Source organism: Elgaria multicarinata, chromosome 5 (genome assembly GCF_023053635.1).
Source record: "Elgaria multicarinata webbii isolate HBS135686 ecotype San Diego chromosome 5, rElgMul1.1.pri, whole genome shotgun sequence".
Taxonomy (NCBI): Eukaryota; Metazoa; Chordata; class Lepidosauria; order Squamata; family Anguidae; genus Elgaria; species Elgaria multicarinata.
Window position 1 is genome coordinate 70,214,552 of NC_086175.1, and position 13,765 is coordinate 70,228,316.

A 13,765-nucleotide genomic window follows, 5' to 3' on the forward strand; every position below is an offset into this window, starting at 1 on the left:
CTAAATAACAAACCTGTGCAAATGGTAATAAATGTTTGCTCATATTTAGAGGTCCATTATAAAAAGTCTGTTTTCCTATGGACTTCTAGGGCATTCGATTCATCAAATGAACTTTTAATTACCGTTATTATTTACCTGTCATTACTTTACGCTGTACTGGTTTACTTTGATTCCCACAAACCTCTGTGGTAATTTCAACAGTGTACAAAATCCCAGGTTCTAGTCTGGAAATAGTTAGGTTGCTGCTCTGGGTTTTAATCTCCTGAATAAGCTGCTTTCCCTCAAGCAGCAGAAACTGGAAAGCAGGAGTCACTGTAACATTTATCATCCAGCGAACTTGAAAGCTGGTACTGGTTACATTGGAAAAAACAATTCCTTCAGCTGGAAAAGTCACTAAGAAGAAAAGAAATGACCATTAAACCTTTGAAGAGAGGAAAAAAAACAAAGATCGTGTTCATAGAATTACCCATTTGTCACATTTTTTTAATGTATTGCTTATTAGAAAGTATTTCCAGCACTTTGTTGAAATGCTAGTGGAAATCTATTGCTTGATCCCCCCCCCATCCCTCAGTGTCTAATGTGAAGTTGGTCCAGAGTCTGAGAGTCTGACTGGGTCAACTCTCATTTATGATGAGCAGCCTTCCACATGCAAGTATCACTTACTGGATCAGAATGGAACTGTGGCCCCAAATCACAGCAAAGCATCCAAATCCACACCCAAGTATGGAAGCTGTCTCTCCACACTGCATTGTTTTCAATGGACTACCCACAGATGTGAATACATTTTCACACTCTCCATTGAAATCAATGCAGTGTGGACAGGCAACATCTTCACTTGGACGCACATTTGGATGGGCTTTCTACTTGCTTCTCAATAACTTGCGGCCTACAAGAAGGTTTTTAAAAATGACAAAAACAACAACACAGGACTATTCTCTGGAGAATATGTCTCTGGAGAGGCCACCAGTGAGGGAGGAAGCAGCAGCCAGGCACCTCTCCACCGTGCCTGGGTCCAGCTCCAGCTGAGAGCCCCCTCCCTCCTGCTGTCAACTGTAACTGCTGAACTTTCCAACTAAGACTGTAGTGCCTGAATTTGCTTTCCTTTTACCCTCCTCCTCCTCCTCCCTCCCAATCCCCTTTCCTTTTGTGTCATGTCTTTTAGATTGTAAGCCTGTGGGCAGGGACTGTCAAGAAATACTTTTGTAAGCCGCCGTGAGAGCCTTTTTTGGCTGAATGGCGGCATAAAAATCCTTAAATAAATAAATAAATAAATATTCTATATGCCTTGGTGGTCCCTCCAATCAGTAAGATCCCCTCCAGATGTGTCACTTTTAGCACCCAGCATTAAACATCCACTTTACAAACAGGGGAACTGACTGAGTGAAATCAAGAGAAAGGCATGTGTTTAAATCCCAATGGTATGAAAGTGTTTAATTATGCATTTAGGTCGTTGTTGTTTATTCGTTCAGTCGCTTCCGACTCTTCGTGACTTCATGGACCAGCCCACGCCGGAGCTTTCTGTCAGCCGTTGCCACCCCTAGCTCCCCCAAGGTCAAGTCTGTCACCTCGAGAATATCATCCATCCATCTTGCCCTCGGTCGGCCCCTCTTCCTTTTGCCTTCCACTCTCCCTAGCATCAGCCTCTTCTCCAGGGTATCCTGTCTTCTCATTATGTGGCCAAAGTACTTCAGTTTTGCCTTTAATAATTTAGGTCACATTGATTTAAATGGGACCAGTATATTTTGGATTGTGACCATTCCCTTGTATTCTGCACACTCACAATGTCTTTCTCCTCATACTAACCTATTACTTTTAAGGAATGTTCTGGGGTAAAGACAGACTCACCGCCACAATCTGTAGCAAGGGAAGCAATTGTCTGCTGCTCAGAAGAAGATGGTAACATTGTGGATGATTTTCCCTCAGACCAAGATCTGTTATTTCCCCCCATCTCTTTATCCAGGGTCTGGTTTAGAGCATGACCTTTGGAGTGTTGTGTGACATTCAGGGCCGGATCTTCCTGAGATTTTCTGTCAGTTAAGAGGCCAGATGTGCTTGTTTCTTCCACAGATCCATTTCTCAGAAAAGGATAAACTGTAGTATTTGAAACTTTAGAAAGTGAAGCATTGTGTTGTTCTTGTGCTGCTAATCTCTCTTCAGATAAGTTTCCATTTGACGTAGTAGCATTGTTCCATATTTCTGTCACCAGAGCTACAATCTCCGAGGTCCTCAGTGTGTTATTATTCCAGTCATGCCCAAACGTACTTCTTCTCTGAGATGCTGACAGTGTTTTGCCTGTTGCAAGAGTGCTTGACTCTTGGCTGCCACGTGAGGGCAGTATTATAGCCTCAGTAGACTTGGATGTGAATGAAGTCACTGCCCTTATTTCTGCCATTGACAGTGAAGGGGCACTTGTCACAGGCAGTCCTTCTGTAACATTGGCTTCAAGTGTTGGCACTATATCAGTAACAGGATCCACAATTTCACCTGGAGTAAAACATTTTTGAAAATGATACAAAGAGAACTTTAATAATATATGACTGATATTTTCAAGATTAATCACTATGCACAAAACTATGCATATACCGCTTGAAGGGAGAGAAGGAAGAATTTTTTTCAATTCACGAAAGGAAACAAACCCTCCAGTGAAATACTTGTCTGATACTTACCCTCGCAGTTCCTCCCAGGTCGTAACGGATTGGCATCTGTGGTCGTCTTACATCGGCACATGTATGACCCAATTGTATTGATACATTCTGCAAACGTGCAACAATCATTCTCTGTCCTGGATGCACATTCATTCCAGTCTGGAATTCAAAAATCAAAATTTAATAAAAGAAATTAGGCTAGGTTAACTTGGACTATAACAAGAAACAATGCAGTAATCTATCCTTCTCAGAGTCTATATAAAATCCAACTCTATAGATGCAGGACTCTCCAAATGCCCCCCCCCCCATGCATACTCGCTGTGGCGTTACACCCCACAAGTCAGTTCCCAAATGTATGTCTGCAGTTTGTAAGTCTGTGGCGAGTTTAGAATGTTGGCCTGAGTGGGTGGAGTTAGAATGTCTTGGGAGTGGGAGGAGTGATATATAAGGGAATAACTGAGGGGATTGTGAGGGACTTGTTAGGTACTCTTAGAGTCTTTAATACTCTCTGTGTTTAGAGTACTTAAGTTCTGGGAAATTTGAGGTTCAGGGTAGAGAGTGGTGTCTTTGGAGTGTGGTGTGCACATAGTTGATGTATATTAATCAATACAGATAATAAAGAAAGCTCAAGCGTGTATGTGAATGAGTGAAAGGATTGTATGAAAGGTTTCAAAAAAGTTTTTTAATGTTTTATTTGAAACAAAGCTTGTGAACTTTTAAAAATAAATTTTAATCATTTTGTTTTAACTATCACAAAAATCCCACGTGTCTGTTTGGCATTTATCATCTGAAGTTTACACATTTAGCACCCACTCTGACAATAATTCACCTCAGCACATATAACTCACAGTGTTTTATTTTATATATTGAAATCCTTCTCTATTTAAACCCCTTTCTCCACATAGTTTGGAGGAAGGTGGTTTTTATCCCTTGCCTCAGGCGTATCAAGCGGTGGTGCTTGGCTTGAGTAAGGAGTAGCCGCGGCCAGGCTTGGGGTTCAGAGCCTGTGTCGTGGCACTCGCCACTTACAAGTCTATTTTTTCCTTCTGATAAGATCCCCTGCCTTTTGTCCAATCCTGGAGAAGGTCACACACTGACAATGGAAAGCAACAAGAAGACATATCACTGCTTTCTGAAGTCAGTATGAGGTCTGTGAGATCATCCACCTCTCTCTGGGATCATCAAAAGGACAGAAAACCTCCCTCACCTGATCCCTGGCCTCTCCAAGAATCAAGGCAGCAGGAACAAACTCCCAACTACACCCCAGCTCAGAACTAGGTAGGGGAGTAAAGATTTGCCCCTCAATTATTCTGGGCTTTGGAGTTTCTCGGAACACCTCCAAAGCTCAGTGAGATATCACAATCAAGACCTTGCATCTTCCCTTTCGAGGAGAAGCAGGATCAATGCCAAGCATGCATTTCAGCTGTCTAACAAGACCAGCTAAACTGTCTGGAATTTTGGATATGTTGCCTGCTCTGTATGTCTCTCTGCCTTAACGGTCAGGATTCCTTATTTATTTATTTATTTATTACATTTTTATACTGCCCAATAGCCGAAGCTCTCTGGGCGGTTCACAAAAATTAAAACCATCATAAAACAACCAACAAGTTAAAAACACAAATACAAAATACAATATAAAAAGCACAACCAGGATAAAACCACGCAGCAAAATTGATATAAGGTTAAAATACAGAGTTAAAACAGTATAATTTAAATTTAAGTTAAAATTAAGTGTTAAAAAACTGAGTGAATAAAAAGGTCTTCAGCTGGCGACGAAAGGAGTACAGTGTAGGTGCCAGGCGGACCTCTCTGGGGAGCTCATTCCACAACCGGGGTGCCACAGCGGAGAAAGCCCTCCTCCTAGTAGCCACCTGCCTCACTTCCTTTGGCAGGGGCTCACAGAGAAGGGCCCCTGTAGATGATCTTAAGGTCCGGGTAGGTACATATGGGAGGAGGCGTTCCTTCAAGTAACCTGGCCCCAAACTGTTTAGGGCTTTAAATGTCAATACCAGCACTTTGAATCGGGCCCGGACCTGGACTGGCAGCCAATGAAGTTGTAAAAGGACTGGCGTAATGTGATCTCGCCAGCCAGTCCCTGTTAGTAAACGGGCTGCCCTGTTTTGTATCAGCTGAAGCTTCCGGACCGTTTTCAAAGGCAGTCCCACATATAACGCATTGCAGTAATCCAAACGAGAGGTTATCAGAGCATGGATAACTGTAGCTAGGCTATCACTGTCCAGATAAGGGCGCAGTTGGTGTATCAGCCTAAGCTGATAAAAGGTGCTCTTTGCCACTGAGTTCACCTGTGCCTCAAGTGACAGTTCTGGATCGAAGAGCACCCCTAAACTACGGACCCCATCCTTTAGGGAGAGTGCAAACCCGTCCAGGACAGGGCAAACATCACCTCGCCGGACAAATGAACCACCCGCTAACAGTACCTCCGTCTTGTCTGGATTGAGTCTCAGTTTGTTAGCCCTCATCCAGTCCATTACCGTGCCCAGGCACTGGTTCAGAACAGTCACTGCCTCACCTGGGTTTGATGAAAAGGAAAGGTAGAGCTGGGTATCATCCGCATATTGATGACACCTCAGTCCACATCTCCGGATAACCTCCCCCAGCGGCTTCATGTATATGTTAAACAGCATAGGGGATAAAATAGAGCCCTGCGGAACCCCATGGCTTAGGAGCCACGGCACAGAGCAATAATCCCCCAGCACCACCTTCTGGAATCGGCCATCCAAGTAGTAGCGGAACCACTGCAACGCAGTACCTCCAACTCCCAGCTCAGACAACCTATCCAGAAGGATACCATGGTCGATGGTATCGAAGGCCGCTGAGAGGTCTAGGAGAACCAACAGGGTCACACTCCCCCTGTCTCTCTCCCGACAGAGGTCATCCCACAGGGCGACCAAGGCAGTTTCCGTTCCAAAACCAGGCCTGAAACCCGACTGAAATGGTTCTAGATAATCCGTTTCATTCCTCCGGTTTTTTTTGTTTTGTTTTGTTTTTTGCTGTAGATATTAGTTCAAAGTATGCCTTTCTTGGAATGGTTCACTGCTGATGATTTACTGCTAATAGTTTAATTTGTTTAGATTTTGAAACAGAGATATTAGATATTATTGTAGCAAAATGGTCCAATAATTTCCCCCAGAGCTATTTTCCTCCCTCACATTCTCCTTCTGCTGTTTTCCACTGTAATATACTTGAATGACTAATACAAGCTAGACATTAAATTAGACTGCCTACCTTTTACTGCTGAGCTGTTTGAGTCAACAAGTAATACAACACTTTTATACAGTGATGACATCAGTGAATCAAATGCAGATACGTCTTTTGGGAACTCTGGGTCATCTATTATGATTTTAAGCTTCACGATAATACTACCAGCTTTAACAGTGTCCATTTGCACTTTCAGCTTTCCTATTTTATATAATGCAGACATATTTGAAGGCAATGAATTTCTAATCTGAAAACAGATAAGAGAACAATTTCTATTTTCACATCAAAGAATACGTGCATTGAATGTGATTCTCCTCAACACCATCTTTCTTTTTCATATTCTCTAATCAGAGTTTACAGAAGAGCAATAGTGCTTCTATGGTGCACTCATACGCATGAGAAAATTTAGCTCTTACCTTCAAACTACCTGCCCCTTGCGTTAATTCAGTTGGGTCTTGCAGTATTGCTATTCACTTGGCCCACAATGGAAGAAGATGTAGCAATTTAGTAATGAATATGCTAAAGTATCCAATTAACACTTTCAAATTGATATGGCTTTTTCCTTCTCATTACCATGTGACTACTTTACATGGATATCAAGTCCACAGTTGTGGAATTTAATTTAATTTAATTTAAATTAAATTCTGTAAGATACCAGAGTCACATTGTTGTTGTTGTTGTTGTTGTTGTTACATTTATGTGTCACTTTCCACCACAAAAAGCAGTCTTGAAAGGACCTACTCACACGCCTCTCACCTTACTATTAATGACCAGAAGATATTGACTCTTCCATTCCTGTATAAAAATGCATTTTTTTTTATTGTGATCTAATACAGCAATCTATAGATGTCATGGGGCCTACAGTATGTCCAAAGATACTACATGCCTGCTAGGGTTGTTAATCTTTTGCTAGTTTCTGCTCCTGCACTTTAACAGTTTCTTGACATGCAAATATTAGCAGATGATAATTTTTGACTCCATGCTGTGAAAAGTTTTACCTGCTGATATCTACACATCAATCTGCTTTTAAGGGCACAAGATCAGGCCAGGTTTTTTTCTGGTTAGTTGGCCATCCTACTGCTCACAAGTGTTTCTCTGGCTGCTTTAATGGAGGCAGCAGATCAGTAAAGGTCACCCTCCACAGAAATGAATGTTGCACCTTGCATATATAAGAGCTGTGTGTCTCATACCTTGCTGTTTCAAAAGTTGAGCTCCCATCTATCATGGTGACGGGAAAGTAAATACTTATCTTCAAAATGTTTAATGCTAACTTGATATTAAATCAGATATTTGAAAAGAGTTGGTACATGAGAAGAAACTGTTGCATTCCACAAATTTAATCCAAGTTTTCAAACCGATAACTTTTTTAGTATTACCTCAGTCAACAAAACACTGGAAAATGCTTGATATTCTGTACTGCTGGTGTTGAGGAACTGATCCGTGAAATTATAGTTCAAGATTCTCATTATTAAAGCAAATATCAAGGCATCTAAAAGACACAAAATTAAGTGAGGGATAGTAGTTCATCTGAGAACAAAAGTGCAAATAGTGAGTTGTTGAGCAGAGATGATGATGATGATGATGATGATGATGATGATGATGATGATAATAATAATAATAATAATAATAATAATAATAATAATAATAATAACTGAAGGCCTGATCTGGAACCAGAACAGGATATCTGGGACAGTCCAGGTGTATAGTAGGAAAATTAACTCCCAAATTCTGCAATTTTCAAAGTTAGAGATATAAAAATCACCTATGCCACAAAAAGTTTAATTGGGGTGTTGATTGCATTTCAAGTCATAAAGATGTGTGTCCACTCATGGTCCACTAACGGTGAAATATAATTCGGGGGAAATGGATGCCTGTCACTTGTTAACGAGAGCTGGTATTGGGAATTGAAACAATAATATTTCTAAGATTATAGATACCTGTCTTCACATTTCTATATGAGGAAACGTTTTTGTCACCAACTTCATAGCTGATTTTCACTGTGTACATTACGCCTGATTCCAGATTTGACACATCTAGTTTTGTGTCTGTGGTTTTTGTTCCTTGAATGAGTTCCTTGCCTTTGTACACTTCTACTTGGAATGAATGGTTCTGCGTGGAATTTACACTCCAAGATACTTCAAAACTGCTGCTAGTAACATTGAAGATCTTGTGGTTTCTGATCGCTGGAGGATCTGCAATAGCAATCATGAGAGACTTATCACCGTTCCAAAGAATATTACTCTCCAATCCAATGAGTTATACCCAATGTTAGTCCTAGCTGGAGTAGGCCCATTGAAATTTATTTATTTATTTATTTATTTATTTTGTTGTTGTTGTTTATTTCATTTTTATACCGCCCAATAGCTGAAGCTACCTGGGCGTTTCAGTTATTCAGTCTAGCGATTACTGATTTAAGGTTTCATCTGGGCTCCATTTCTGTGGGCAATGAGGGTGGTGGTTGGAGCACTAAAAAGTCCTTTCAACTGACTAACAAGCCCCTATGATGACGTGCTGGAGGAGGAGAACTGCCCCGTCCTCCCCTAGACTCCATTAGCACACACACACAACAAAGGAAAAAGTGAGAGGAGAAAATAATCCAGATTTTTCCCACGCCAAAATAAAATGCAACAAGCGGGGGAAGGGGCAAGATGAATGCAGGACAGGGAGGACGTCATGTGAGTACTGCGCTGCAAATCCACATACCAGGCATGGTGCGTGTATAAATCGCTGGTGTGATGGAGCTCAGAATGTACCCCATGTCCCTTCTGACCCAGGATTAATTCCCTGTATATGAGGGACTTGTGGGACTGTTTACTCTTGGCCTCAAGGGTTGAATGGTCAGGGTAACATCTGACCCTTCAGATTGTTAGAGGCACAATCATGAAAATAGAAATGGTGTGATGCATTTGCTTTTGGACTAAAACTGTTTTTGGAGTGGTACCACCTGCCTATGTGCCTGCTTGTTTCCTGCCAGTATATCTAATTGGGTCAGAACCACACTCCACTCTGGTATCCCATCACTGTCATAATGTGGTGAAACCACATAGGTTTTCTGCTGCTGTTCCTTTTTTCTTTTCTTTTTTAGAATACTTTGAAGCTTGGGTATTGGAAATTCCTTGCCACAAGTCCATCTTAATTATAAAGACCTTTAATCATCAAACTGCTGCCACTAAAATAAACCTGTTGTATCTTAAATACCTCAGTAGCCTGGTAACTAAGGCATAGGCATAGGATTAACATCCTTGCTAGAGACAAGGGCAGGATCTACACTACTGCTTTAAAACGGTTTATAACAGTAGTGACAACTGTTGGGGCCCAGGATACACTCCCTATATAGTCTTCAAAACATTTTCAATGTGTTATATCCTGCTTAGTGTAGATCTGGCCCAGATGAACGTAACTAAGAGGGTTATTGAGGAATGTATATGCAAAAGGGATTATTCAAAGTATACAATGGGAATGCCTAAACATACTTAAATTAATGATTACTATAACTAACAAGAGGATCTTCCCTGCTAATAAATTCTCAAACTTCCCCAGATCCAATTCCCCTAGGAATTTTTAATTCCACCCCCCCCCAAAAAAAACCATTTTCCTGATACTTCACCAATGCAAAATTCCACCTGTTTGCATTTGTGGAGGATCTGTTTTCCTTTACTTTGATAATGCACAGCTGTGCATCTCCAGTTCATAAAAATAGAGATCTGCTAGGGTCCTCAGGGAACCAGCAGATCACTATTTTTATGAACCGGAGATGCACAGCTGTGCATTATTGAAGTAAAGGAAAACAGATCTTCCACAAATGCAAACAGATGGAACTTCACATTGGTGGAGTAGCAGGAGAATCGTTTGAGGAGTATTTATTTTTTTTAAATCCTAAAAATCAAGGCATGAACAGAACTGCCTCAAACTTGGCATGGCTAAAGCCCTCATTAAGAGCTATCACTGTGGCAAGTTTCATCTCTTTATCTTTACAAATGACAGAGCTGTAAGTATTTTTGTTAATTTCCATAGGCATAACGGTTATCTGAAAACAGAGCAGTTTTTCAAAGCGTCCCGCTCCAAAAATCAGAGCAGAGGAGCCAGTCAGAGGAACTCCAATTCCAATTTTGGAGCAGAGGGGACCTGCTCCACCCACCCCTATTAAACAATATGTGAAGAGAAAGTATCACAATTGGGCTTTGGAGAAGTTTGTGGTCAATGTTGGCATGGCAAGGGGAAGCTGTCATTGTTCTGTTCAGGAAACCTAGACATGCCTACTCAGGAGTAAGAACCATAGAGTTGAATGGGACCGAGTCCCAGGCATGGACGGTGCTTCGAGGACCCCTTCATCCGGAAGCACCATTAAATTATTATTAACCATTACTTCATTACCTGTCATGTTCAAAAGTTGTAATATCCACAATATTGAGGCTCATTCATAGATACATGTTAACTGAATCCAACATCAAGTGATGACTTGCCATCACAGTTCATCTCATAAAACAATTATTTTCAAAGGAGACATTCACATATTTAGTTTCCTGTCATCATCTACTGAGTTATCATTTGATGAGAAATCAAGACATGTACATGCATATTTGAATCAACCTTCAGGGCTGCTGGTTAAATTGTCTTCCCAGTGAGAATGGAATTAAACCTGTGAAAAAGAATTCTGCACTGGATGGCAGGATTCTGTGTACATTCAAGCAGATGCCATTGTGGACCTTGTAGCTTAGCCAGGAGAGCTATCAGGCATGTTCCCAAGTGCAAAATTGTGGACTTATTTTCTGTCTGCATGGTGCCCCTTTCCATGCCCCACACTGTCATGTGCATGTAGAAAGTTGCACTTAGACAAAGTAGATTTAGAATTTAATACAGTTTTTTTAAAAAAGAAAAGAAAGAAAAGATAACTTACAGCACTCAGAATCTACTGATCCACCATTTTTGTGTGATACAGATGTTGAATTCATCAGCGAAACAGAAGAATTTCTGTACTGAAGTTGATCATTTGGTAAACCTGGATCCAAGTCCCCTACAACAAAGAAAAATAATAATGAAACAAGACGACAGGCCCATTAAGTCTCCTTAGAAGTTCCCTCTTGAAAACTAATTCCTTTCACAATTTGTTGAATATTGAGACAATGACAATGTTATATTTGTCTCGTATAATTTGCCTCGTTTTAACTTTTTCCTATTTTCAAGTTAGTGTTTGGCCTACAGAGGGTGTTTATTTTACTTCAAAGGATGCTCATAGTGAATGCTAATATAGATATTTGATTTGACTTGGGGTAATCCTCCCCTTATGTACCTTTCCATAAGCTCTGGTACAGAGGTGGAGCCCACGGTGAGTGTCCTGGCCTTTGAAAGCAAGGCTGATAAAAACAAAGAGTTCCGGTGGCCGTGCCTACCCGCTTGCATTTGTTCTTTAAAGCTGTTCTAGGCTTTACATTTTAGAAGATTTTGCATTCCCCCATATATAAATTATGATGTACGGGCACATAGAAATTGCAGCAGCTGCTTCCATGATTGGAGAACACTGCATCTTGCCATTTTTCGAATCTAGGAACCTTTCTCAATGCTGCTAAGGAACTGCTCACTTGTTCTTCTTGTGAGCAGTTATTTATGGGGTTTAACCAGTCCCAATGACATCTGCAGTGGCATTCAGTTAGCCTCTTCTGTCATTAAGCACTTCTCCCTACTCTCTCTCTCTCTCTCTCTCCTCTCTCTCTCTCTCTCTCTCTCTCTCTCTCTCAGGGCTTTAGGAGTTATAAGGTAGTCTGGTTGTTTCTATTTGCTTTTTATTCTGTGTTGCTGTTTTGAATTTTATAATTTCTGTGATTTGTTTGTTCCAAATTTGTTTCAAGTAGATTTTCATGTGAGACTCCTCAAGGCTCAGTTACTGCCAAAAAGGCAAAATACAAATGGAAAAATTAAGCACATTTGATTTGACCAATATTTCTCTACACTCTTCATTTTGATAGATCAGTTAGAATTTGTATCCAGCCCTTTAAGGTTAATACAAATTTCTTCTCTGCAGAAAGCATTGAATTCTACAGAAAAACATTAAATTGCATTTGTTGAAATGAGACTTAGAAGTGGTACTTTGCAAGTCTCTTGGTTTTGACATGATTTCCCCCCATAGATAATGAACATGCAAGGCCAGATCCTAGAAACATAATGTAAATCTCGACTGAATTTGCTTTGAATTTTTAGCAGTCAATATAAACCTGCACCTGCATCCCAAGTCTATTTTATGCAACTAGAAGCCACAATGAAGAGTAGACTCTGCAGTGTCTCACGCTGTGAGAGACAGATTTTATGAGTCCATCATATACAGCAAATTGTACCTTGGACTCACACCATTTCCAGTCGGTAGGAATGTTATTACTCTTAAATAAAGCAATCCTAAGTGGGCTAAAGAGTCCTTGACTCTTGGCTACCACTTGAGGGCAGTATTATAGTCTCAGTAGACTTGGGAGCTCATCAGACGGGGAGAAAATCGTGAGAAATCATGTTTCCTTATTGCAGGCTCTCTTGCTGGTTCTCTTCTGCTTTCAAAACTATCGCTTCTCACAAAGAAGAGACCAGCAACCACGTAGCCTGTAGATTTCAATGGATTTCAGTGGGGACAGTGCCCTCAAGTGGGCAATTTATAGCACGACCTCAGAAGAGTCAAATTAAAACAGGGGGGTTGTCACTCTGATGAGCCCCTAAAACAGAAAAGGAGCGGGAGGCACAAGAGAGGCAGAGGATGTCTTCAAAAGGACCCATGGAAAACAGTGAGTGGCCAGTAACAAGTAGGGATGTGCTCCGCTTCTCTTTGATTCAGAGAAGCAGGAGCGAGGCGGCCTAATTCGCCTCTGGAAAAGGCGGAGGCGAAGAGAGTCAGGGGGGCTGTGGATCGAGGCGAAGAGGATCGCCTCATCCGGAGCTTCGCCTGCAGGTAAGTTGGGGGGAGGGGGACTAATCTGGCGCTGCCAGCGCCGCCATCCATGCGGTGGCGGCAGCGGCAGCACCAGGTAAGGGAGCAGGGAGGAGGGACACTTATCTTCCTCTGTCGCGGGCTTCAATTGAGGCCCCGGTTGAAGCCGGAAGTGAAGGCCGAGGCTTCTTCCGGCTTCAACCAGGGCCTCAATTGAAGCCCGCGACGGAGGAAGGTAAGGGGGCGGGGGCCTGGCCTACCTGGCGCCGCCATCCATGTGGCAGCGGCGGCGCCAGGTAAGAGAGCAGGGAGGAGGGACGCTTACCTTCCTCCATCGCGGGCTTCAATTGAGGCCCCGGTTGAAGCCGGAAGTGAAGGTCGAGGCCTCTTCCGGCTTCAACCGGGGTCTCAATTGAAGCCCGCGACGGAGGAAGGTAAGGGGGCGGGGTGGGTGGGTGGCTTATCTTGCACCGCTGCCGTCGCCGCTGTCCATATAGTGACAGCGGCGAAGCCGGATCTCGCTCCACGAAGCGGGAGACAGGCGGAACGGCGCGAAGAGGATTGGGCCACGAAGCGGATTGGGGGGTCCGTGCACACCCCTAGTAACAAACATGCAATAAAACTCTCATCTGATGATGCACTTGGACATGAATGAAGTCACTGCCCTTATCTCTACCACTGACAGAGGAGGGGCACTTGTTACAGGCAGTCCTTCTGTAACATTGGCTTCAGGGGTCGGTGCCATGTTTGTAACAGGATCCACAGCTCCACTTGGAGTGCAGCATTTTTGCATATGTACAAAGAGAAATGCAATAATATACTGTATGAGTAATTTTTCCTTGCTAAACCACTTTGTACAAAACTACCATTCTAGGATTAACTAATTAACAAGACTTATGAAACACTAGCTCCCTTGATACGTTGTTTCATATAACGGAACTTCAGACAATCAAAAGGTAGAGGGGCCATGCTATTGTCCCCAATCCTAAAATTGCAC

The 13,765-nt window shown here is 42.1% G+C and overlaps 1 protein-coding gene across 1 annotated transcript in view; it reads right to left on the reverse strand.

Annotated features, from left to right (window-relative positions):
* Positions 1 to 13,765, reverse strand: part of UMODL1 (uromodulin like 1) — a 49,395-nt gene that overhangs the window by 15,826 nt on the left and 19,804 nt on the right. The window contains exons 10-16 of the mRNA XM_063127695.1: positions 10,762 to 10,878; positions 7,802 to 8,056; positions 7,241 to 7,353; positions 5,892 to 6,111; positions 2,667 to 2,804; positions 1,804 to 2,484; positions 136 to 393 (exon numbers count right to left, since the gene is read on the reverse strand). Coding sequence (XP_062983765.1) covers positions 136 to 393; positions 1,804 to 2,484; positions 2,667 to 2,804; positions 5,892 to 6,111; positions 7,241 to 7,353; positions 7,802 to 8,056; positions 10,762 to 10,878 — 1,782 coding nt within the window. The remainder of the gene's footprint in view (positions 1 to 135; positions 394 to 1,803; positions 2,485 to 2,666; positions 2,805 to 5,891; positions 6,112 to 7,240; positions 7,354 to 7,801; positions 8,057 to 10,761; positions 10,879 to 13,765) is intronic.